Genomic DNA, 25,203 nt, shown 5'->3' with positions numbered 1-25,203 from the left:
CCACGGTCCAATGTGTGTCATTGCGACTTTTTGCGATTTGACTGGCATCCTTGCCTATTTTTCTCCACTGAATTTTTGCTCTACGATCTTTCCCGATTCCACTTCCATTCCTGACATCCTTTTTGGATTCAATTTTAACCCTGGCGATGTTATGCCTTTTGCCTTGTTTTTCCGGTTTTTTTAGTCGAGATTCATCTTAATCAACGCTCATCTCTGAAATATTTTCGCTCGATTTTTTCGCTTCGACCTACCGTAGTTTCTTGTAACCCTCCTGAAATGCGCCACCGGCCTCAGCATATTACGTAAATGATTATGTAACATGGGGTGCATGTTTGGACACGCCTCATCTCTCGTGTTGTCCAATGTACTGCGAGCAGAATTGAAACAGACCAATCACATTGTAGGTTCCCAATTTGGCGGGAAGGCTGATACTCGAGAGCCACTCAGCAGAGTCCTAGAGCTCGAGCGGAATTGCGCGCCTTTTTCAACGGCGGGTCCGTCGGTGATCGTCCACCAGCGATCATCAGTTTTGTGCCACTAGCGACGGCTTGGCTTGAGGGGCTGCACGTGTTCGTTCAGCGACGTCCGGCGATCGCCAGTAGAATATCAGCTTTCAAGGGTCTCCGCACTGGGCTGCTAAAATGGCTCCCACTGTAAGAAGCATGCTTGCAGAGCTGGCTATCTCATCTGAAGAGTCAAAGGAAAACCAGGTAGGTACTTGTTAGCGTGCCTTTGTTGCTCGCTGAATTCTTCTTCTGCATTGGCATGTGATGGTAGGTAAGTAAGCCAGAAGTCATCCTGAAATTTTGATGTTAATGGGTGCTTTGATATCAAAAGATGTGAGATGTGCTTTTATTTATATCAGTGAATAAAACAAAGATTTGGGAAAACAAAATAATTTCCCTTATATTGCACAGCTTACAGGCTACAAATAGTGGTATGCACCCACATGCAATGGTGGCATAGCTGCATTGAGGAGATCTCCATTGATGTCATCTTCAGTAAGCTAGCCTTGCATGAATGAGGCTTAATTTAGGTAGTTATGGCAGAATAATGGATATCTGCTGGTTACTCTTATCAGTAGGTATAAGCTTTTTGCTCCATACAATGACTGTCAAGCTAGACATGCAAAGACTTGCACCCCCATTGTATTGCATCTTTGATGAAATTATTAGGGCAATGGGAGCTAAAACTGCACTGTCAAGTCATAAATGGAGTTGACCAGCTAAAGATCAGGAAAAGAGTATTGTGCATTATATCTTGTAATGTATTCTGCGGGGTGCACACAATATTGTACTCCATTCTGGAAGGCAATGCTTTTCTTTATCCCTGGTCTGATAATCATCCATTTATAAATTTATGAAGTCCTCATGGGAGGATTTGAGGTTGGACTTGTTCATTGTTTTTTTGTGTTTTGCTTTTGCAAGTTAGCACCTGCTCCACAGGCAGTTGGATTGTTGACTTCATATGCCTGCCAAATTTCATTGTGCAATCCTGTTAAATAGTTTGAGACATTGTCATCTGTATATTTCAGTCCAGCTTTCTTTGCAGGCACCTGCTCCACAGATCCAGAGTTCTGCAAAGGAGGCTATTACTGTAAGTTTTTTTTGTAAGCATTTACTTAAATTCTGGGGATTTGATGAGTTTCTAGAAGTTTCATGACCATCGTTTTTGGATTAAGAGGTCTTGGCAGCAGCCTTGTTTAGCAAGCCCCCTAGCTTTGCAGTTACGTTTTGAAACATACATATCTAATCAGATTCAACATTCCCCCGTTTCATTCAGGGCCCTGTTTGGATGATGAAAAACACATTAGGAGCATATTAGAAGTAATTAACTGCTATAAATGCATGTGACAAAGTTACTTAATTACAGCTTGGTCCTGCAAAACCTCTGATGTAGTTCAAGCACAATATCATGTCAGAATCATTGCAGTCAGTTTTGGTCAGTTACCATGCTAGGTTTAGAAGGGTTTCAGATCACTTGCAGCTAAAGTTTTTGTTCATGTTTCAGGCTCCTGTGAAGCCTGTAGCCCAAGCATCAGCCAATGTGGAGGACGAGCCTCTCCTGAGAGAAAACCCAAACCGGTTTGTGATTTTCCCAATCAAATACCCAGACATTTGGAAGATGTACAAGAAAGCTGAAGCTTCATTCTGGACAGCAGAAGAGGTGATGACCAGTGCACAGGGCTAACTTTTTTAAGCTCTTCAAAACATTGTTGAACATCTTATATAGATTATGGTAGAAGTGATAATTTCAAATATCTGATATAGATTGCAGCAGAAGTTAAAGGTAAGTCATGCAAAAAAATAATGCATTGACTGCAAATCACCAGCTTAGCCCAAAACTTGCGTGCGCTGGATTGTGATTAGTTTCATGCCTTTGGTTTTCCCCACGTCTTAGCATTGTCCGCTTTAGATGTTCTCTGTGGTCACTTAGTTACGTGTACAATGTTCACTTGAAAATGTGAGTGGGAGAAAGTGACAAAATGCAAAAAAAGTTGTAAATGTTAACTATCATTGACAGTATTCATGTCATGCCATAACGCTACCATATGGTGTCAGGTGGATTTGTCCAAGGACCTGGCTGACTGGGAGAGCCTGAAGGACGATGAACGCTACTTCATCAAACACGTGCTGGCGTTCTTTGCCGCATCGGATGGCATCGTCAATGAGAATCTGGTGGAACGGTTCAGCACAGAAGTGCAGGTGCCAGAGGCCCGGTTCTTCTATGGCTTCCAGATCGCCATGGAGAACGTTCACTCGGAGATGTATAGCTTGCTGATCGACACCTATGTCAAGGAGCCCTCTGAAAGGTTGGTTGACATGTCAGTTGGTGCTGGTTGGGGGGTGGGGGGTGGGGGAGGGTCCACTAACGTGTCACTGAGTTAGCCATTGGTTGGATGACAGGACGTGTGAAGGGCCGGCAAATAATAATTTTTGTCAGTGCACTGCCTTGTGGCTGGATGTGTAGAAGTGGCTTGCGTGATGGGTGCTTAAGTTGCCAGTGTTCCAGGTGCCATGATCATGGACTTTTTATTGTTCGCTGTAGCATTAATGCCTGTTGACGTCTAGACGGCTGTGCTGGTGTCTGGCATCGCTCAGCCAACCCCCCTTCGATTCTAGGGACCACTTGTTCAACGCCATCGAGACGTTGCCGTGTGTGAAGAAAAAGGCTGATTGGGCGCTCAACTGGATCGCGCACGAGACGGCTGGCTTCGGCGAGCGTGTGGTGGCCTTCGCTTCCGTGGAGGGCATCTTCTTCTCCGGCAGCTTCGCGGCAATCTTCTGGTTGAAGAAGCGCGGTTTGATGCCGGGCCTGACCTTCAGCAACGAGTTGATCTCGCGTGACGAGGTACGTGTTCCGCCGGTGACATGGCAGAGCTCGGGCCATCCAGCTCTGCCATGTGCTACTTGCTACTACTTGCTACACTACAGCGACTTCGGAGGCTATTAGGAGGCAAGCTGTGAGGTCACTGGTCGACGATGGCTGTTTGGTGATGCTTGGTTCACCGAAGCATCAAGTCTCCTACAATGTCGCGCTAGCTTCTAGTCGGCCGCGCGCCATTGCATCAAATGCCGAGACATCAGTTTTACCATCCAAAGGTAAAACCACACATGTTAATTTTTCGCTATTTTGCGCTTTATGTCATCTGATTCGTCTACTCGCGCTGACTGGTTATTTACACGATCAGTCGAAATTTTTTACAGAGTTTTATTAGCCCATTCTTTTAGCTAAAAGTTTGTGAAAATTTCAACTTTTGGTTTGCATATCCGAATGCAGCATGCGAAGACGAGTCAGATGACGTAAAAACGCAAAACGGCTAGAAATAAGCACATGGGATTTTACCTTTGGATGGCAGAGTTGTGCCATGACTCAGGGAGATATGCCAGTGACACTTCAAATTGCCTTGGCTACCTGCTGTGCATGAAAATAGGCATTGATCTCACAAGTTGGTATATTTTTGATACACCAGTGAGACAGGGACATATTACGGTGCTGTTCGAAGCGGGTTATGCTCGACGCTGTGGAAGGAAATGTAGATTTGCACCATACATTAGTTCTGTGTTCCTGTAATTTAATGTATTTTTTCCCTTTCGTTAAATGTTACTTTTTTCTGACCACCACATGCCAAAACGGATGTTCTGGAGGAATGCACCCAAACAACTTGCACTCGTGCTTTTTCCCGTGGTTTCAGCATTATCTCATGCTTGTTCCTCGTCTCGGCAGGGCCTGCACTGCGACTTCGCATGCCTCATGTTCAAACACCTGGTGCACAAGCCGTCGCCAGAGCGCGTGACGCAGATCGTGCGCGAGGCCGTGGCCATCGAGCAGGAGTTCCTCACCAGCGCGCTGCCTGTCGCCATGATCGGCATGAACTGCACACTCATGCGGCAGTACATAGAGTTTGTGGCCGACCGCCTGCTTCTCGAGCTCGGCTGCTCGAAGGTCCGTACCGTGCGCCCCAGCCAGAAAACACTCGCACCGGGTTGCTATAGTATTTAGCCCCCAAATAGTATCGCGATGGCACCATTCACCAGTCTGGAATTGCTGTTATTTCCCATGTGCCGTGTTTTTACTGATGCAAATGGGTTCCATTTCCCTCCCACCCCTTCCCAATTTGTTTTCACCACTGCTAGCCATTATCTGGGGTCATCAAAGGTCGTTTCGTGCTCCACTTTTGTCGTTTTCGAGTCCGGTCTGCCGTGCCAATGAAAGAGAATGCCGTCGCGGCGGCGGCGCTCAACTCGTCGCAGCATGTCTGCCCCAATGACTCATTTCAGGCGCGCAATGGGCTTTTCAAACCTGTCGCCTGCTGACTCGTCAGTACAAAATGCGCGCGAGTTTGCAGTGGCGCTGCACGATTGGCTGGCTAAAGGTCGTGATTGCCGTTTCCTCTTTTGCGGCCACCGGTCGGCCCGGTGCGCTGCCAGGGAAAACACCTGACCTCCCCGCCGGCCGCTGCGAGTGAGCGGCATTTGGCGCGCCAGGCGGGTGATGCTACAACCGCCGCCGGCTGTCCAGTATCTCCCGCCTGCGTCCCCTCCCCCAACCCCCTCCCGGCCACATGTCCCTTGCAGCGCTGTGGTCGGATTTTCCTGTCGTTTGTGGACCGGAAACCACACCGTGCCTCCGTGGCGTGGAAAATTCCGTTTGAGCTAGTGCGTTATGTACCGTTTGCCTGCTGTATTTTCTCGTGCAGCGAACATGCTCAAAAAGTATTCGAAAGGAACCACGCCGTCTACATATTCAAAACGATGTTCTTAGAATGTGGAGGCAACACTTGGGCATTGGACTTAACCGCAGTCCGAAACCGCATGCTCAAGCAGAAATTCGTAACGACAGGCGGCAGACGCGGCCGTCGGTATGAGTCATTATTTCATCACTGTCCTGAGGCCCATCGTAGTCAATACTTGTTCACATTGATGCCGACTGAGTACCGTCGACAAATAATTTCATTTACAGTTTCTCCTCCGTCCAAATAGCTCAGTTGGTTAGGGTACGTGCCTTCCGATCCACCGAACCGTGGTGGAATGGGCTCGGGTCGCTTCTGTTGCTCTCTATTTGCATTGAATGGGATGGTTGCGGCCGGCGGGGCGGGGGGCGTCAAATGACGTCAGTGGAAAGAAGTGACGTTAGCGAGGATTGCGGGACGTTGAACTTTCGCCGCTAAGTTCTGCCGATGGCTTGAAATTTCACGATTGGATGGTGGGAGTCGGGGCTCGCGCAACAAGCCCTGCGTAGCGTGAGCTATGATCCCAGAATTGTATCCATTTAAAATGTTGGGACTAAATACTTTGAAAAGCCACGAACATTCCGAGCACAGCCCGCAGTGGTTCAAGGATGTTTTGTGTCAGGCCCCGCGCTCCCAGATCGGTCGCTAATTCATGTTCGCTTCCATGCAGATCTACAACGTGGAGAACCCGTTCGACTTCATGGAACACATTTCGCTGGAGGGCAAGACCAACTTCTTCGAGAAGCGCGTCGGCGAGTACCAGAAGGCCGGCGTCATGGACAGCATCTCCAGCGCCGGATCGCGGCAGTTCACACTGGACGCTGACTTCTAGAGTCGACCTCCGGCCCAGGAGAACTATGTTGTCGATTGGCTCGCCGTGGCCACGTCACGTTGCATGGGCCAATTTTGCTTCCACGTGCTTCCGATGCTTCCGCTCTACCGTATATTGGGTAGGGCACTTACCATCATGGGCTCATTTGTGGCACATGGATATGAGCACCACAGTGGCACGCTTACGATCATGGGCTCTCCCTGTCCATTTTACAGTTTGACCATCACGAACTTGCCGTTTGCCGCTTTCGCGTATGCAGTACGCTTGTGTAGTCTTCCGTCCCACCCCTTGGTCATGTCACAGCCTCGGGTCCAGTTGTAGCCGGCTTTCCTCGGCGCCTGGCCGCGGCCGCTCGCCACGCTGTCTTCCGCGCCCGGTGCGTGCTGCGCGACGAACGTTTGCTCAGGACGCCCAGACTGTCGAGCAGCCTACCGGTGGGCGTCGGGGCTCGACGGCGATCGCCTGAGACGTGTACCTAGCGTCGTCCCGTCGGTATTAGGGGTCAGAGGTTGTGTGCTTGGCGTGTGCTTTTTTCGTGTCAATGTTTGAGTTGTACCTGCCTCAGTGCGTGTGCACGTTTGATCTCTGAGCTGCGCCGACGGGTGTCGTTTTGTCTTAGATCTACAAGTTGCTCATGTGCGTTTCAAATATTGGCATTTTAATGGTTTATGATTTGCTGTGCCGATCGGATTTCCGCCAGCCTTGCGGCACTGACAGTCTTACACTGGTTCTGCCTGTTTCACTGCTCGTGTCCGCGAGGGGGACATTGGAGGCGTGGAGCGGGGAGACATGGACCGTGCAGCCTGTGGGTTGTGCTGGGGCGCTCAGTGGCAGTATTTGCCTTGACGTGACGCATGGTGCAGAACTCATTTCACGACCTCTTTACGAAATACATGATAAAAGGCTAATCACGTGAGTTCAGTGCATTAGCGAGTAACATTAGTCACGTAGGTAAGACAGTAGTATTAGCTTTATTCCTCGGAAAAACTAGAGATATAGTTAGGTTGATATTTCGGCAACATGCCTCTCGAAACAAAAGCAGAAGTCACTTCTGCTATTGTTTCGAGAAAGGCATGTTGCCGTAATATCAACCTAACGTTTCTAGTCTGGTCTTTTCCGAGGAATAAGGCTAATACTGCTGTCTTATTTGTAAAACAGCTAATGGGTGCTCGATCCGTCTGAGATGGCATTGGCAACATGGAGTGGTTTCAGAAGTGCGGGGATATGTGGAGCGACCTCACCTGGCCGCTTGTGCCCAGTTGCAGCACTCACCATGGATTTCATCTCGCCTGATCTGGGTGCTACTAAAAATCAAGCAGTAAACGCCTGGGTAAGCAGGGGGCACGAACAAAGCAACCCCTCGGACCTTACGTTTTCCTACTGCGCAGTAAGCAGTTTCTGACAGCGAGGGCAGCGCGTGCTGGAGTGCTAAATAAGCTCCGCCTCGCCCGCCGTGAGGAAATTGTGACTGCGCCCATGTGCTCATTTATTTTCCCTCCGTTCCCTGTGTTCAGTTGAGCGGAGGGAGAGCAGCAATGCAGGCAGTAAAAGCTTATCCTCTGCCGTCCACACCGCTACCCAGGTGTCGATCGTCTAAAATCTCTGCGGATGTCACCAGCTCTGTGGTCCGTCCGCGTAGTTTATGGGACGCTCATTGGCAGCTTTGGGCTCGCAAAGCGCAATACGTGAGCGGAAAACGGTGCGGTTCACCTTGATTGCGAAACAGTCCTCCAGGTATCTCGCGTTTAAAATAATGGGATGGGTGGCACTGACACGGACACACAAGTGAATAAAGGTCAAGCAGGCAACGCGTACTATACGGATACAAATACATGTGGTAAAAGGGTATGCATTGGGAGCGATGCAAATGAATATAACACATCAAGCGATGTCAAGAACCCCAGTGTTGTGACGCGCTTCGTAGTTTCTTTCTCTTCTGGCCGGAGCTCTACAATGCTTGAGTCATGTTGCTTCCAGTATGCTCCTCACCGTTCACGCACATTCCCTTCCCACACGTTCCACCTGATACTTAAGCACAGCGCAGTAAGCAAAATCTAGGACAACAAAAAACGACGTGATAAGTGCTGTCGCATGCGTTTATTCACTGCTTCGATGACCCATCACATTTATAGCCACTTCATTTCTTTGTTCGCCGCCTGATATAATATATCCAAATTCAACAATCTTCGGCTCCATGCAACAATACTGCCAGAGGGCAGCTGAACCTGCGGACATCGCGCGCACGCCACCGACGCACCGTCATCTCAGCACTGCACCGCTATCGAGGCACCACTGGCGGCGGCGGCAGACGCGCGGGCTCCCTGGAGGAAGAACCCTGTGTTGGGGAGAAGGGGACGAGACACGAACCAAAGCTCACTGACAAGATACGCCGCCCACCAGCCAGCCGCCGACCACCTCCAGAGTGGAGTATTGTCATGAATGCACTCTCGCGCCGCAGTCCGCCTGGCAGCGTGGTTAGCCCACTGACGCCGCCGGCAGCACAGCTACGACCGCAACCCCAAACACGCCACCGGCGCCACAGTCGCCAAAACCGATCGAAACAAGCGCCGCGCGCCGCCTGAAAGCCCGCGGACGCGTCGGACAGCGCGCGGAGTCGTGCACGTGGAATGTGAGGAAGGCTGACGGCCGCCGCGGGCCGCGCACGGACCGGCGTCCGTGGGGCGGCGAGCGCGCCGCACGCGGCAGAGGAGACGCTGGCCCGACTAGGCCTGATAGGTGGAGGCCGACACGTTGCCGCCGGTGCCGGTCCAGTTGGTGTGCACGAACTTGCCCGGCTGCGCGAGCAGCTCGTACGTGTGCGCGCCGAAGTAGTCCCGCTGCGCCTGCAGCAGGTTGGCCGGCAGGCGCTCGCAGCGGAAGCCGTCGTAGAAGGCGAGCGCCGTGCTGAAGCAGGGCGTGGGCACGCCGAGCCGCACGGCCGTGGCCACCACCTCGCGCCAGGCCGCCTGCGAACGGTGGATCGCCTCGCGGAAGAAGTCGTCCAGCAGCAGGTTGGTCAGGTTCGGGTTCTTGTCGAACGCCTCCTTGATGTTGCCCAGGAACACGCTACCGGGAGGGGAGGTCGTCAGCGGCGGCGACAAGCGCTTGCGAGAGGGGTGCCATCAGGAACATGACACTATGCGATATGGCGCAGGGGCACCAGCAGACGGGCGGCGCTGTTAAGCAGGGGCACTGTCGGAAGAGTGGCGCTGTGGAACAGGGCCACCGTCGAAAGGGTAGTGCCGTGGGGCACGGACACCAGCGGAAGGGCGACGCTGTGGGACAGGGCCACCGTCCAAAGGGTGGTGCCGTGGGGCATGGACACATGTGGAAGAGTGGCGCTGAGAGACAAGGGCGCCATCGGAAGGGTGGTGCTGCTGGACGAGGGTACCAGCGGGAGGGCGGCGCTGTGGGGCAGGGATGTCCTCAGGGAGGGGCGCCTCGCGCCCTGGGAAGAGGGCGGAAGGTGCCTGTACCGGAGCCTACTGCTCCGCACACCCCGGTGTTATCACCTCATCTGATAAGACAGCGTGACTGAACGCTTTCACAGGGTCCTCACAATGTTTCGGCGTGGTGCACAGTGAGCGTCGCCACTGTGTGACTGACAGGGGCCTGTTGCCTAGACAGCAGCCACGACAGCCGAGCGTGGGTATCTCAGACTACCAGCATGATCCGGCATGCAGCATGATCCAGCCATGCAAAATGACGACAAGTGCATGTGCTGTACCACAAGTTGCTGAGGAGCGTCCGACAGGCGTCATCAGCCCAGGCACACAACAATATCAGCGGAACATATGAATACGCCATCCGGCTTAGCATCTGCCATTAGCAAACATATGACGTCACTATGAAAAGAATGGGAAGACACTTTGACTGTGATTGGCCTCTGAGCCTAGCCGCAGCGTCACCTCCGGATAATGCAGCCGCCTCGCCACATCAGGGCGATGCCGCCGTAGTTGAGCTTCCAGTTGAACACCTTGGCCGCGTCACGCATCAGCATGAAGCCCTGCGCGTACGACACGATCTTGGACGCGTACAGCGCCTGTGGACGACACAAAAACGGGGTTAGAGCACGCGCAGGAACTGGAAGGCGTGCTTCTCGTGTGATCTGAAACGGAAATGGTATGCTTTGGAGCAGGCCTTGCAGGACGCTGTGCGTCATATTGTATCATCACTGTTTGGACAGCACTTCTGCCCAATGGAAGAGCTATTCGGGTTACGATTTTGACCCAGCCGCCAGATCGTTATCAAGCTTGAAGCGCCATGAAGTCCTAATCATGTGAGAATTTGATTGAACATCTCAGGTATTTCATAAAGATCGTTGCCGCAACAAGCCAGTAGTCGACACAGCCCCGCGAGCCTGCGCCGAAGGCACCTGCGTCATGTGGGGTACAAAACTTCTCAGCCGTTGGGCTAGCAGGCCTCAAGGCTTTTCAAGCATAGTCGGTGCCAGAGATAGCTACAAAACCTGTTTTAAGCCCTACAAATGAGGACGGATCATCGAGCCGTACGCAAGCCTATCCTGTGTTGGAATCCCCCGCCGGGCAGAAGCGGGTATTAATTTTGTATGGCTGAGCTCGCGCAGTCATAGACTAGCTCCAGGGAAGCCCACATAGGACACTGGCGCACAACGACCGGTCAGCATGTCTGGAACCAACTCTGAAAACGACCGCCATTCTCGTCCACAGTCAAGTTACAAGGCACGACACAAACGTCCGCAACTGCGGCTTCCAGCAGATTAACTTGCACCACCGAACTCGTCCCCCCCCCCTCCAGTGATCACACAAGGCCACCGTTCTGCTGTCCCTCTGAGTGCTCAGTCAGCCAACTGCCCACCGCCCGTCCCGGCTCCCGCCCGGCACAAGGCTTCCATACGCCGTGTCGCGCCGCTTGGCAACAGTCGGCGACGGGCGCTGACGCCGTGTTTTGTGGCCGGCGTCCGCGCCGCGTGGCAGGGGGAGCGGCGAGACACCACACCGCCCGGTGACCGGCGCTGTCCGGAGCTGGGCTCGGAGCTGCCCGGTCCAGTCCAAATGGTCAGCTCCGATTATAAAAACAGGCCCGACGGATCGGTTTTGCCTGGATGTCGCTGGTCTGGCATTTAAATTGACATGCCAGCCAATAGTCGAAAGATACCGCTTACCGAAGCGGAAATACACCGAGGGACGTCTGGGACGTGTACCGAATGCTAGACTCTTGGATTATAGCTGAATACAATCGCATTCAAGGTCACATCCTTTTTTGCTTAAATCCCGACCACGACCCAAAAAGCCGTCCGGCCCGACTCCCCTCACGCCGGTCAGCCCGACCCCTCACGCCGTCCGGCCCGACCCCCCGCCCCCCAAGCCGTCAGCCCGACCTCCCTCACGCCGTCCGGCCCGACCCCCTCACGCCGGTCAGCCCGACCCCCTCACACCGGCCAGCCCGACCTCCCCGAACATCGCATCCGAGACCCCTCCTCCCTCCCCTCCCCTCACCTGTCGGATCTGCTCGACGAACTTCTTGCGGTCGCCGTCGAACTTGGCCGTGTCGGGGCCGCGCAGCTGCTTGGACGCCGTCACGCGCTCCTCCTTCAGGCTGGAGAGGCAGCGCGCGAACACCGACTCGCCGATCAGCGTCACGGGCACGCCGTACTCGAGCGCCGAGATGGCCGTCCACTTGCCGGTGCCCTTCTGGCCGGCGGCGTCGCGGATCTTCTCGAGCAGCGGCGCGCCGTCGGCGTCGCGGTACTTGAGGATGTTGGCAGTGATCTCGATCAGGAACGAGTCGAGCTCGCCGCTGTTCCAGTCGGTGAACACTGCCGGCGGCGGGCGGTAAAGTCTGAGGGGGAGGGGGGGGGGGTGACACGTGGCTGGCGCGATCCGCAGGCCGCGTCCGGAGAATGGGAAATTGAGACGTGATGCATGATCCATGCCATTTTGCGTGTGGGGGGGGGGGGGTAAAGCGTATGGCGACAGGCGTACGAGGGTGACGCATGCTTTCAAACCTATCGCAAACGTGGTGCCTGCGCCATCAGTAGCACAGCGTTTGCATCCGCACATTCACGGATTAATCGGCTTTTATTCGATGACATAATAACGCTGATGGGGCCCATGACCACATCTTCCGCAATAGTATAGAGGACGAGCCCTACATGGGATTTTCTCCGCGGTCCCCGGAATCTTTACTGCGTTCCAACCGCCGCCAAATTCCTCCATCCACCAGCGCAACGACATGCTGCATGGCCTCGTTTCGTTTGCATCCCGTTATGGACGAGGTCCACCCTGAGACTGTACGCTGCTAATGCATCTACAGAAACCAAGCAAACGACTGTCCTGACGCATTTCATTTCCCGAGACGTAGCGAGGGTAATGCAAGCCTTTTCACACGTCTGTCGCCCACGACAGAGCGCTGGCCAATCAGCACCGACGACTGCACGCTATTGGGTGACGACGTGGTGGTTCTGAAGTTCTCAGGCGCAGGAGAGCTCATGAAGGCCTGCCACATGTCCGAGCACGTTTCACAATCATGCTGCCTCAGCATCCCTTGGGAACACGGCGACCGCCCCATGCCGGACAGTGCGCAGTGACTCCGCGGTTTTTGCCCATGAACCGGCTCCCCACTCTTGCATTTATCCCACACCGTCTGGGGCATGATGACCATCATTAGCGGCCACGCCAGCACCCATGACGAACAGCCGGCCGGACGCCAGCGAGTCATGCCCGTCTGGTCGCGATGCCGTGCCGCAGACTGGCCAGCACAGAACCTGCTCAGAGATTCCGAACAGGCGGACGCCCGCTCCGCCCTGCCCACAGGACAGCTGCGTTCAGGTGCGGGGTACCGCACGGCACTCTGGACGGTCCGTCAGGTAGGATTCAGCTATCTGCGGCAACCCCCACCTGAACGCCAGCACCCAGTTTAAGTGTAGCGGAGCGTGCCTCCTCGCATCGCTCCAGCCAGCTGACAATCAATGAACTGTCCTCCACGCATAGGCAACAAAGGGTCCGCGCACATTTCCTATTTATCAGCGTCGCTACCGTGTCGCCATCCGGCACGAACAACAGCTATCGACTGAAAGGCCTTCCAGTCTTTCATGCTAGCGTTGGCCATCGCATGCACAAGGAAGCGTAATTTTTACAGACAATAGCACTTACTGAATCAGTAATCACCACACGCCTGCACTTGGAAGATAACGAAAAACAAAATAGGACGGCACGGTGCAGCGCACAGCAGAAATAGCCCGCAGCCGCAGCCTTCGCGAATTGCACACGAAACCTCTCGCTGCACATACATGCACCTCGCGGCCTCCATTAAGCACTAAACCACTCGCTATGACTCATCCCGGCCGCCGTCCGTTTAGCGCAAATGATCATCAGACGAGTGGCTGGCGTGCTGGGATCCGGTTTGGCTGCCGCTTTTGCCGGCCGCCAGCGGCTGGCAGCGGGACTGCCCGGTCTTGATCACCAATGACGGGGGCTGATCGGGGGGAGTGGGGAGGGCCGACACCGAAGCAGGCCCGTGCAGCAGCGCTCGCTACCGCAGATACGGGATTAACGCGAGGGATCGTGCGCAGCATGGAGGCCGACGCTACCCGGGAGTGCAGGCTGCTGTGGCAGAGCAGTGGCTCGCGCAGAACTGGCGTTCGCACCCGGGGGAATCCCCGCAGGTGGGGAATACGAGAGCGTCAGAGGGAACTCCGACGGGACCACAAGATGTCTGAGTCACGACACGTAGCCGTCCAGGTATCGCCAACAGGCAGGCGGGAAGGCGAGTTGCCGCACGCACTGCTTTGCACCACACAAACTGAGGCAAAACATCTGATGTGGCAGCCAAAAGCAGTGACAATGTCCGCACTGCAATGAAGTCGAAAGGCACGCGTGACATGCCGATAATTTCAGTTTGTGCTTTGGTTTGTGTGGGCCAAATAGTCGGGCACTCATATGATCTATCCACAATATAAGGTAATAATATGCAAAAGTCATATTTATGGAGTTTCGCTCTCTGCTTCGGGGAATAATCATAATGCGATGCATTCTCCCGGGAAACTGGATATAAGAAATAAAAAAAATACTGGTTTAGAGTAATTATGATGAGATTTCGTATTAAGCATGCTTGCCTGCGCACCGCACATGTTGATAACTGCGACCCTCGCCCCCCCCCCCCCCCCTCCCCCCACCCTAACCTGGTCCTCCAAGAGCTCAAAGGTACACATCGACCCGGGATGCCGCAGCTTCGAAGGGACAGGCAGTCGGACACCAACAGCCTGCCCAGATCTGGTTCATACAACATCTCTCCAGGCACCAACAAACAAGTCCAAACGTGTCACGACCGACCAAGAAGCGACAACACCATGATCCCCTCAGCCGGCGGTACGCCGGCCTCCGCCAGTTCCGCCTCCTCCGCATCCGCACCTGGCTCATCTCGTCATGCGACATGCCGATCGAGTCGCGCATCAGGTGGTAGGCCTCGCAGATGAGCTGCATGTCGCCGTACTCGATGCCGTTGTGCACCATCTTGACGAAGTGGCCGGCGCCGTCCTCGCCCACCCAGTCGCAGCAGGGCTCCGAGCCGGACTTGGCCGCGATGCTCTGTCCGGGGAGGCGGGGTCAGTGGCGACGGCCGGGCGGACCGTGCGGCGCGGGGGCGCTGCCTATACCATCGGGCCGGGAGTTACGCCGGCTCTGAAGCCGCAAGTCATCGACGTCGGCACATCTGGGGCACGCACGGACCGCGAGTCACGCCCCACTGCGCTGGAATGCGTGAAGCCGCAAGCCGCTGCATTTTAGGTGTTCGCGTTTTCTTTGGCCGTTTTCAGTTCGCCTCGTGTCGCAAACGTGCAACAAGAAACATTCAGTACAACCCGCACGCGGGCCAATCCTGGACCACAGTGAGGCATCTCTCCCACGACTCGGCAGCGCCGAAACACTAAACAGACCGAGGCGTTCCCGGCGTGAGCCGGGTCAGCACGAGCCACCCCACCTGGAAGATGGGCTTGATGTGGGGCCAGGCGTCCGGGTGGCCGCCGGGCATGAGCGAGGGCCCGTAGCGGGCGCCCTCCTCGCCTCCGGAGACGCCCGAGCCGACGTACAGGAGGCCCAGGCCGGCCAGCTTCTGGCAGCGCCGCCGCGTGTCCTGGTACTCCGAGTTGCCGCCGTCGATAATGATGTCGCCCTTCTCCAGCAGCGGCACCAGCTGGTCGATGAACGCGTCCACCGCGTCGCCAGCTGCGGGGGCAGGGAGGTGTTACGTTGTCACCGGGGGGGGGGGGGGGGGACAGTCGCGATGAGCCAGCTTCTGGCTGCGGGACAGGAGACGGTGGCGCGCCATTGGCAGCGGGACGGGAGACGGCGACGCGTCACGGGCTGCGGGACGGGAGACGATGACGCGTCACTGGCTGCGGGGCGGGAGACGGTGACGCGTCACTGGCTGCGGGGCGGGAGACGGTAGGCGCGTCACTGGCTGCGGGACGAGAGACGATGACGCGTCACGCCCATCGAGAGGGGAGAAAATATGTCGTCGCGGCTTCGGCCGGAAGCAAATCGACTGCGACTGGGGTGTAGTGCACGCGCACATCCGTCCACGGCGCCACCCGCCGCGCAGGTGGTAAGACACTGGCGCGGTTGCACGAGGTCACAATAGGACGCGGGCGCTGCAGGCGAGGCGCCCAAACCGCAGGCCGGCCGCGGCTGAAAGAGTGACGGATCACGACTGCACGTGGCGTGAGGGCGAGATGAGGAAAGCCACTGGTGTTTGGACGGCCGAGGATGGTTGGCGCTGGCCAGTTTACGGGTCAACGGCTGGTCGACTAGCCGATGGTGTCAGAGATGGGATGCCAAGATGGTGATGAATCGGGTCCCAAGTTCTCTACCTGCTTGGTTATGCAGCGCTCACCCAACGCCTACAATTACGGTGCCCAGGGCAAGGGGGCGCATGCGCAAATTCATGACTGACGTTACGTGAGCATCGCAATTAAATACCCAATTTCGGAGCGGAAGTGATTTGCGGCGCCGTGATTTGGGGCAAGCGATTATTAGCACACAGACAGTCAAGTTGGCACCTATACGAAAAGGAGTGTAAGACAGCTTTTTCGTTTGTTGCGTTTATGTATAATCAAAGGCCCCGCCCACAAAACGCCCGCCAGCGGCCTCATCGTCAGCCGTATACGCCGTCGCGCCGCATTCGTCAACAAACCGTCGACGGATGTTGTAGGACGGAAGTGCTTGGACGGATGACGGGCCGACCTACAGGAAAGCATCACCATCTGATGTCCTCGGTCTGGGCTCGCATTTTTGTTGCCTGTGTTTGCTGACGCTACTGGGACTTGGCAGAGCACAGCCAGGTTGGTCCATATCTGAAGTCGTCTGCGATAAACAGTCTGATCTCCCTGGCGTTTAGAGATTTGTGGCAGTGCAGGCTCTGCAGAATCATGACTGCGATGACCTTTCTGCTCGCGGATGTTAACCCGCTCGTGCGGTAGAAGGTTCAAGCTCAACGTAATCCTCCGCATATTATTGAGTTCCAGCACGCTGGCCGCATTCGGCATCCGCACACTTGCGATTAGTGTCAGGACGGGGATTTAAAGTGATCTGTGAAAACGTTCAGAATCTCGCACCCGCAATCACGATTACCTTCCGATCGCCTGTTTTGTTCGCACTGGCGTCTGCCCGTAACCCGTCAGCAAGCACCTTCCCCGTCCCAGGTCAGCCCGAACCCGGGCCTGACCTCGCCCCCCATTCAGCCGCGGTGGCGGCGGCGGTCGGCCATGCGCGGGCGTCGCATGGCCCGGCGCCCCCACCACCGCCGCCGCCGCCGCAGCCACGACCCCCAGCCGCCGTGACTCGGCCCTCCTGCAGCCGGCGCCGGCGCCGACCTCCACACGACCTCTGCCTGCACGGCCCGACCGGCGGCGGCGCCTCCTCGGCCGCCGCCGCCGCCGCCGCCGCCCCCCGGGCTCGGCTGTCTGGCTGAGATCGGCGACGACGCCCGGGGATGGAGAAAACCGGCGTGCTGAGTCGATGAGGTGCCCGGCTATCGACATCACGACTCATTTTCAACAGGTGTGTAACACTTCCGTAATTTGATAATTTTACCCACACGGCGACCGATCCGTAGTGACAATGTCTGATCCATGAGGCCTGCATGACCTGCGATCAGCGGCTACTCTGTAGAAAGTGCGACGGGCCGACCCGGCAGAGTCAGGCCCACCTCCAGCAAACAATCACCGTGAACCCATAAATATTGACACAGTTCCGCCGCATAAACGTCTCAAGAGTGAACTCTAGTGCTACGATTCTCGAGAACAGTTGCACAGCATTTATCTCCCGAAGACGACCGCATTTTCCACTTTTACGCAACTCCCGGACACAGCTGATCTCCCAGAGACGCTTTGCGGTTCAGAGCGTCCCACCACTACCGAGCGGAATCCGCGCCCGTCTGGAAGCCGCAGCCTGATCAGACTGGTCTGGTCTGGTCTGGCAGTCTGATCTGGTGACGCAGCAGACGTGCCGAGTCAGGGTCTGCTGCGGCCCGCGACGGGACGGACTGACAAGCCGGCTGCCCGCTTCAGAAAGCGGTCCGGTAATCCTTTCGTGACCAGATATTTGCTGCAGCCACAGCAATCCGCTGATCATCGCCGTGCCGACCCCACCGCAACCGACGCTGACCGCGGCCCAGCCGCCTTTTCCGCCTGGTCACAGGGGTCACAGTCAAGGTCACGGCTGACCGCCGGCGCCGGCGTCGCATGCCAGCACATTCGGAGCTCCTCAAACATGCGTCGGGGGTTTCACAATGGCGTGTCACCCAAGGATTTCTCTCCCCGACGTCAGCAACGGTGACTGCAAGGCGGCCGGCCAGCCGTGGCGTGGGAGCACGAGCTGAGAACGCGGCGAGGAGTTGTCCGTTTTCACGGGTAGTACGCTGAGTACGTACTTAGCGTGGGGAGCACAGGTAGATGCTGCCTGTTGCGAGTGAAGATCAGTGGCGTAAGATGATGGCATCCGAATGGAAAAGAGCAACGGAACCCCTCAGATCGAATTCGAGCCTGCGGCCCAATCGGTCGCCCACTTGACGTCCGCCGGCCCGCGAAGCACGGGCGCAGCGCCTCCGTTCGCAGGCGGGGGCTTCGCTTACATCCGCGTCCGTGCGAAGCATCGACCGTAACCGAGCCGGCAGCGCGGACCACGAGCTCGGCTCGCCGGCGGCGCCGGACTCCTCCGTGACGACGAGGCCCGGCTTCGGACTCCGCCACTTCGGACTCCAGACTCCGCCACTTCGGACTCCAGACTCCGCCACTTCGGACTCCAGACCCCGCCACTTCGGACTCCAGACTCCGCCACTTCGGACTCCAGACTCCGCCACTTCGGACTCCAGACTCCGCCACTTCGGACTCCAGACTCCGCCACTTCGGACTCCAGACTCCGCCACTTCGGACTCCAGACTCCGCCACTTCGGACTCCAGACTCCGCCACTTCGGACTCCAGACTCCGCCACTTCGGACTCCAGACTCCGCCACTTCGGACTCCAGACTCCGCCACTTCGGACTCCAGACTCCGCCACTTCGGACTCCAGACTCCGCCACTTCGGACTCCAGACTCCGCCACTTCGGACTCCAGACTCCGCCACTTCGGACTCCAGACTCCGCCACTTCGGACTCCCGACTCCGCCACTTCGGACTCCAGACTCCGCCACTTCGGACTCCAGACTCCGCCACTTCGGACTCCAGACTCCGCCACACCCACAGACGTCAGCAGCCGCCCGGGTCGGTCCTGCGCCGGGCCGCGGGCCGCCCGGCCGTATCGGCCGGCGCGACCCGCTGACGCACCATGACATCCGACAGAGCGGCGCCGTATCGGAGGCGATAGCGGCGCCGCCTCCGGCGCGCGCGCCCGCTGATGGCCGCCACTTGGCCGGCACAGCTGGGGCGAGATGACCGGCGCGCCGGCGGCGGGGGAGGCGGCAGGCCAGGCGCCTCGGCGCGCGGCGTGGGGCGGGACGGTGTCGCCGCCGTCCGGTCATAACGCGGAACATGGGACTGTGGCGGCCAGGATTCTGAAACTGGGGAAGAGGGGGAGTCCCAAAAATGTAGGATTTCCATCAGCCCTTATCAACTCCGGGAACAGGTTTGGAAATATCTCACGGCGTTGCACCGCAAACCATGACTTGAAAAGCCGCTCCTGGCCTTCGCTTGTTCAGTCGTCACACGACTGCGTGACAGGGCCACGTGCGTCCCGCTCGGGCCGGGGTGTGGCACGGAGCCGGCCAGTCACGGCAGGCGACGCGTGCCACCCGGCGCGTGACAACCCCGTCACGACCCCCACCGGCCCGGACAGCAGCCGTTTGGCCGCAACAGGCCGTCACGACACAGGGCGCACGTGGCTTCTAATTGTCGGTGATTTGCAGCGCAAGGCGAGGCACAGCTCCCAGATCGGAACGCAGAACGTGTGTGACAAGGCGACTGGCACCGCGTCAAGAGCTGGTCAGTGGCGCGATGGTGTTGACACTCGCAACGGGAAACCGAATGTCACGGTGATGGGCGATTTCACCGGCGGCGTGCGCTCCCCATTCAGTCTGACGCAAGCTTCACAATGCTCGTCGACGGCGCACACAAAGCCGCCTGATTGGCCGTGTGAGCGGCCGCCTTAGACCCGCCCGTCGGAGCCCGACCGATACCCACGCCACTTAAAAGGGAATGTTCCACGTTCGGAGATATTGAAGCAATAATAGAGCATGTTGATAAGATCAGACAAGCTCTTCACAACTTAATCGCATACTTTGAAGTGGAAAAGACTGCTCTAGACAATATGGTGTCTCAATTTAGTAAATGTGCTCTTCAATACGTCAATGAGTCGATTGCGTTATCGTACCTTGCACAACATTGATTGAGAGCCGATTGACGGCCGTTATACGTGGAAATCGTGCTCAGCGAACGCCAGGTATGAAAGGCTCGACAACTGCATTAGTATAAGCTTTGATCTCCGCAAGTCCAATGGAAAAACAACATTTCAATAACATTATTATGGCGTCGTGGTTGCATGGGTGGCCTTGAAATAGTCCGCACGAAATATCTGTACATCTTTGCGGGCGTGTGGCTCGGAAATTAGAGGAGTTTGGGTCTTATGCAGGGCAGGGCTGTGAATTGAACTGAATGATCTTCGAGACGGTTGTTTCAGATCCAAGACCCCACACAAATGTGAAACACTCCCTTTAACCGCACTGCGCGCCGCGCGCCGTCCCCGCCGGGGGCGCGCTCGGAGCCGTGGAGGGCGCCCACATCTGTGTCGCGTCCGAGACCGGTCCCCCGCCCCGACCCGGCCCAGGTGACGGCGGCGAGCGCGCCGCGCCGCTCTGAGGACGTCCGGCGGCGGGTCGGTATCAGGCCGGCGGCGGGCCGGCCAGCTTCCGCCGGCCTCACCGCGTCCGGCGCGCGGCCAGCGCCGCCCGCCACCGGACGCTGAGGGGACCGGCAGTGACGGGGGATGGCAGCGGGACGGAGCCTCGGGCGGGCTGCCGAGGTGCCAGTGCGACCGGAGACCGAGATCGGTACGCTGGCTGCCGTGTTCTGCCTAGACGCCCCTCCCGCTCCTCTGACGGAAAGACATTGTAACTGGGCCTGACAACGGTCCCAACCACAACCACTCTCACCGTCTTCAATGAAGACGCGGAGAGACATGTGACAAGAACATGCAAACAACGTAACAGAATCCGCCGATGTCCAGGCCCACTGACACGTCATCAGCAGCCAGCCAGCCCGACCGACCGCGAGCACCGCTGCTCATCCGCCACGCGGCACGCCGGGGCGACGACGGCCGCCACCCAGCCCCGCCGTCCGCCATTTACACACACGGTTATGAGGAGAAAGCCTGCAGCAAACGGTGCACGGCGCCACCACGCATGGCCAGGCGGGGACCACACGACGCGCAGCTGTTGACGGCGGAGGCGGCGGCGGCGGGCCAGAACGGCGCTCGACCGCGGCCGGGGCGCACGGCAGCGCCGCCGAACTGGATGGCACACTAAGCGGGCAGAGATGCGGCGAAAGCCACCCCCAATGGACGTGGATCGGCCAGGGGTGTCACCTAGCCGTTCGTGCTAGATGCCCGAGAGGAAAGGGGTACAGACAGTGGAGAGAGGATGGTGGAAGGAAGGGACGGCAAAGATGAGAGGGAGGTGCAAGGAAGGCACGGAGGGAGAATATCGGAGAGAGACATTGACGCCCCACACCACCGTCGCCTCCGCTGTGACACGGAGACAAGGAGACGCTGCAGAGTGCTCCGCCTCTGTCCACAGGGCCGTCCGTACGGCAGCGACAGCGAGTGGGGGGCCGCCTCTGACCAGGAGAGTGTTCGCCTCCGCAGCGACCGGGGGCAGTGCGAGGGCAAGGGAGGGAGCCCACCGACCCGCGCCGCCAGGCCCGGGGCAGGCCGGGAAAGTGGAAAGCCGGCGCACTGCGGTGAGCCCGGCTGCCGGGCGGAACACCGGCAGTTAGCGGCCGGGGCGAGACCGCGTGCCGCGCGGGGGTCGACTGCCGGCCGGCCGGGCAGACGGCTCAGCGACGTCCGCGTGGCTCCGGCACCGCCAGCGCTTTGTACGCGCTGGTAAGCGCGTGGGCGCAGACGGTGTGAGAGGGAGAGAGAGAGAGATACGCTACACACCTCGGCCACGCTGCCTCGGTGTGGCGGAGAATGTTTAGTGGCTCCCGCTGTTCGCCGGTGTGACTCAGTCCTCCGTTGCTGGCTGGTAATAAACTTTCCCTCGGTTCCCATCAAGCGAGCCGCCATAATCGCCGCTCTTGATTGGCCGATTTGGGTCAGTTTCCTTCGTATTCTCTTCTGCGTTGGTTCCCGCCTCACGTACCTAACAACATGACTACCAAGCAGCCAAAGCAGCAAACACATCAACAAACACGCGCAGTCCCGCTGTCCCTAATCCAACATTCATGCATGCTCACAGGCTCGCAGCACTGCGCCGGCCGCTCATGGGAATCAGCGGTAACCGGACGCGCTGACAGCGAAGGCTCGCTCGCCGGTGAGGTACGACAGACGCCGGACGCCGGACGGTCCGGTTCACCGCACCCGTGAGCCGCTGTGCGACCACACCCCGCTGCGAGCCGAACCAGAACGCAATTCGCCGCCGGTCAAACAACGCCGCTATGTAGTTTCGAAACTGATGCCGGCCACGTTACAAAACTCGCAGGGATGAGGGTGATAGAGGATTTGGAAACGACTGCTCTTTCTGGTAGGTAATTAAGCGGTACAAATTCATCGATATCAGTCAAGATTCAAGAGGGAAAATGAGGAAAACTACACAGAGCAACTATGACGTGCTGTAGTTTAGGTGCATTGTTCACAGCGACAAGATTGGGGTAATTAAATGCGATCACTCATTACACACACTGCACACTCACAAAGGCCGCACGTCACGAGTTCAGTACGGGGCAAGGTTCTGGAACATTCACTCGACCTGACGGCCTACTCAGTGCCAGGTCCCGGCCGTCATCACGACTTCCGATCTGAATGGCTCCTGGCCTGATCGTGTGAACGACGTCACACGCGGGGCAGCGCAAGCCCCTGACGTGTCGGAACACACCAGCTCGCCAGGAACGAAACAGCATACATTCCAGACACGGTAAACACGAAAACAACTATAATGAGAAATATCTGTGCCCACAGCTGGATGCTTCCTTCGGCTGGTGACCCTCCCGCACGCTTTCTACACCGCGTCCCCACACCATCACCCGCAGCTGGCCGCCGCAGCCGGCCGAGGACCCACCTTTGACCAGCATCATGACGCGGCGGGGCTTCTTCAGGCACGCGACCATCTCCTGCATGCTGTGCGCGCCGACCACGTTGGTGCCCTTGGCCTCGTTCTGCAGGAACTGGTCCACCTTGGTGACGGTGCGGTTGTAGGCGCACACGACGAAGCCGTGGTCGTTCATGTTGAGGATGATGTTCTGGCCCATGACGGCCAGCCCGATCAGAGCGATATCGGCCCTGAGGGAAGCAGGAAGGCCGCGCTCAGTGGGGGGACCGCACGGGAGTGGGGAAGGGGGGGGGGGGGGGTTGCAGGCGGAGACGGCGCCCACAACGCAGCACGCGAAGCGCCAACCCATAGACTGCAGCTGCGCAGTTTGGTCGCGCTGGATGCTTAGTGTCTAAATAGGACGGGCCCCAGTATCATCCTTGGCAGGCGGAATGTTCCATCGCCTTATAAGCTTCTGATTCCTGCGCCCCACCTGGCAGGCAGGGCGTCCGTGCAGGTCTGCGTCATGCCAACAGCGGTGTATGACTATTGCAGCAGTGGAACTGACTGCACGCTGCTTGAGTCTCCACTGTTGCATTCACCTTACTATTAAAATCCCTGTTTTCCTCTAACATGCAGCTTCAAACTTGTGACGAAGAAGTCCTCGCCATCATGAACGGAAAACATCCGAGGAAAGTAATTACGGCTCTCAGTTCCAAGCCCAGAATGCCCCATCTTTCTGACACTTCCCTTTCAGCAGCTGTCTGCGAGCATGCTAGACGCCGCCAGAGGGCCGGACCCCACCCCGCCCCAGCTGCGGACCACCGGGACCACGGCACCACGGCGGCGGTGGCCGAGATCAGGGCTCCCGTCCGGTCTGCAGGCGCTCCAGGGAGCCACCGACACACCCCAGCCCGTCACGACTCCAGGGGTGAACGAGCGCGATCAGGCACGGATCTGATACACTGCCCCCGTCAATCAGACCCGACTTTCTACGCGGAGCGCCGGGTCTGCGCCTGCTCACTGGTCGCCGCTGGCACGGGAGGCCACCTGCAAACTAGCATCCGCCGCGTCAGCGGACGCCGGCCCGCTGCCGCCGACTCACGTGGGGTTCGCCGCCACCAGCGAGGCCTTCCTCCTGCAGGAGATGACGTTGCCCATGGCTGGGTCGGCGGCGGCCGCCGGTGGCCGGCTCGGGCCCGCGCGGTCACTGGACTGGCCGGCTCAGACGGACACGCCGACACGCTCAGGATCGGCCGGCGATCACGGCCGAGCGTGCACAAGGGCGCGGGGCGCGGGCGGAGCCGGGGCCGGGCCGAGCACTGATCGCACGCGACGCCGGCGCCGCCGCCGCGCGCCGGCCACGCTCGGCTGGACACGGTGAAAGTGAACCGAATCTGGAGCTGGCCGCCGCGGCCGCCTACTGACGGACTGATGAGGGCGGCGCGGCACACAGAGCGGCTCAGGCTGGGGCAAGCAGGAACTGACCCGAGGGACGAGCCGGCACCACCGGGGGCTGGCCGTCTGGGCAGACTGGAGCGAGCAGCGAGCTGCCGGAACTCCTCGCCGGGGAGAGGGCCAGGCTGGCACCACTAGGCACTGCACGTGTGGTACCGGGGGTGAGCTGGCACCAGTGGGGCCGCCCAGCGCACCTCCTCGCGCGCCGTGCGCGCCGGACGGCTACGATACTGGATCAGCTGATCCAGAGACCCCCCGCTGCAGCCCTGACCGTCCACACACTACACCACGGCCGGGGGCGTCCGTCAGGGGCCGGTGTCGACTTCCTTCGACCGAGCGGTGCACGGCCCGCAGGGAACGGCCCCGATCCATAACCGACTACGCTGCACCGCGCTCGGTTGGCCATTGCTTCGGGGTCACGCAACAGGGGACAGTGGCCAATAACAGGCGCCGCCGTCGGACCGTCAACATGACGCACAGCGTCCCCGGTTTCCTATGCCGACCAAAGAGGTTTGCGCAAGGGCGAGGCATCAATAACGAAAACGCCTTGGATCGTGACACTGGCGCATAATGTCGAGAGTACAGCCTGCAATTATTGACGATGACATGATGGATCAACGCTAGGTGTGAAATAACGTCGCCTTCTCTCCAAACCGTCACAAAGACGCCAGCCTAGCGTGTGCATCTCACGGGCCCGTAAAAACTGCAAAGCGCCAGAACTGACGCCACCAGCAAAACGCTACAAAACACACAGTCTAAGATGCTCGTCACCAGCAAGTCGTGACGATCCGGAACAAGGGACCGGCTGGACCGCTGCACCACCGGGCGCAGTGTCGTGGCGGGACGGCCGAAGAACTCGGAGCGACCAGCGGAGCCGCGACCGGGCTGCCGCGAAAGCGGCGGGACAGGTGCCCGCCCGGTCAGGCCGCCGGCTCCGCGGATCGAACCTGACGGCCCGATGCCACTG

At 57.9% G+C, this 25,203-nt stretch overlaps 2 protein-coding genes across 2 annotated transcripts; one reads left to right on the top strand and one right to left on the bottom strand.

Annotated features, from left to right (window-relative positions):
• Positions 1-523: 523 nt before the first annotated feature.
• RnrS (ribonucleoside-diphosphate reductase subunit M2) lies at positions 524-6,973 on the top strand. The gene is made up of 7 exons (XM_037213229.1): positions 524-710; positions 1,552-1,596; positions 2,011-2,166; positions 2,562-2,812; positions 3,123-3,351; positions 4,228-4,446; positions 5,904-6,973. Exons 1-7 carry the CDS (start codon positions 642-644, stop codon positions 6,063-6,065), a joined length of 1,131 nt encoding a protein of 376 aa, XP_037069124.1. The 5' UTR covers positions 524-641; the 3' UTR covers positions 6,066-6,973.
• A 1,170-nt stretch (positions 6,974-8,143) lies between these two features.
• Pgd (phosphogluconate dehydrogenase) lies at positions 8,144-24,087 on the bottom strand. Its single transcript, XM_037238973.1, has 7 exons — positions 23,884-24,087; positions 22,809-23,029; positions 15,024-15,268; positions 14,456-14,632; positions 11,543-11,863; positions 9,974-10,107; positions 8,144-9,131 (listed from the first exon to the last, which is right to left on the bottom strand). The coding sequence occupies exons 1-7, from the start codon at positions 23,937-23,939 to the stop codon at positions 8,789-8,791; spliced, it is 1,497 nt and encodes a 498-aa protein (XP_037094868.1). The 5' UTR covers positions 23,940-24,087; the 3' UTR covers positions 8,144-8,788.
• Between the last annotated feature and the right edge of the window lie 1,116 nt (positions 24,088-25,203).

The sequence above is a fragment of the Pollicipes pollicipes genome, unplaced genomic scaffold, assembly GCF_011947565.3.
Source record: "Pollicipes pollicipes isolate AB1234 unplaced genomic scaffold, Ppol_2.1 Scaffold_3087;HRSCAF=3621_pilon_pilon_pilon, whole genome shotgun sequence".
NCBI classification, from domain to species: Eukaryota; Metazoa; Arthropoda; class Thecostraca; order Pollicipedomorpha; family Pollicipedidae; genus Pollicipes; species Pollicipes pollicipes.
This window is presented reverse-complemented; position numbering and strand designations above follow the sequence as displayed.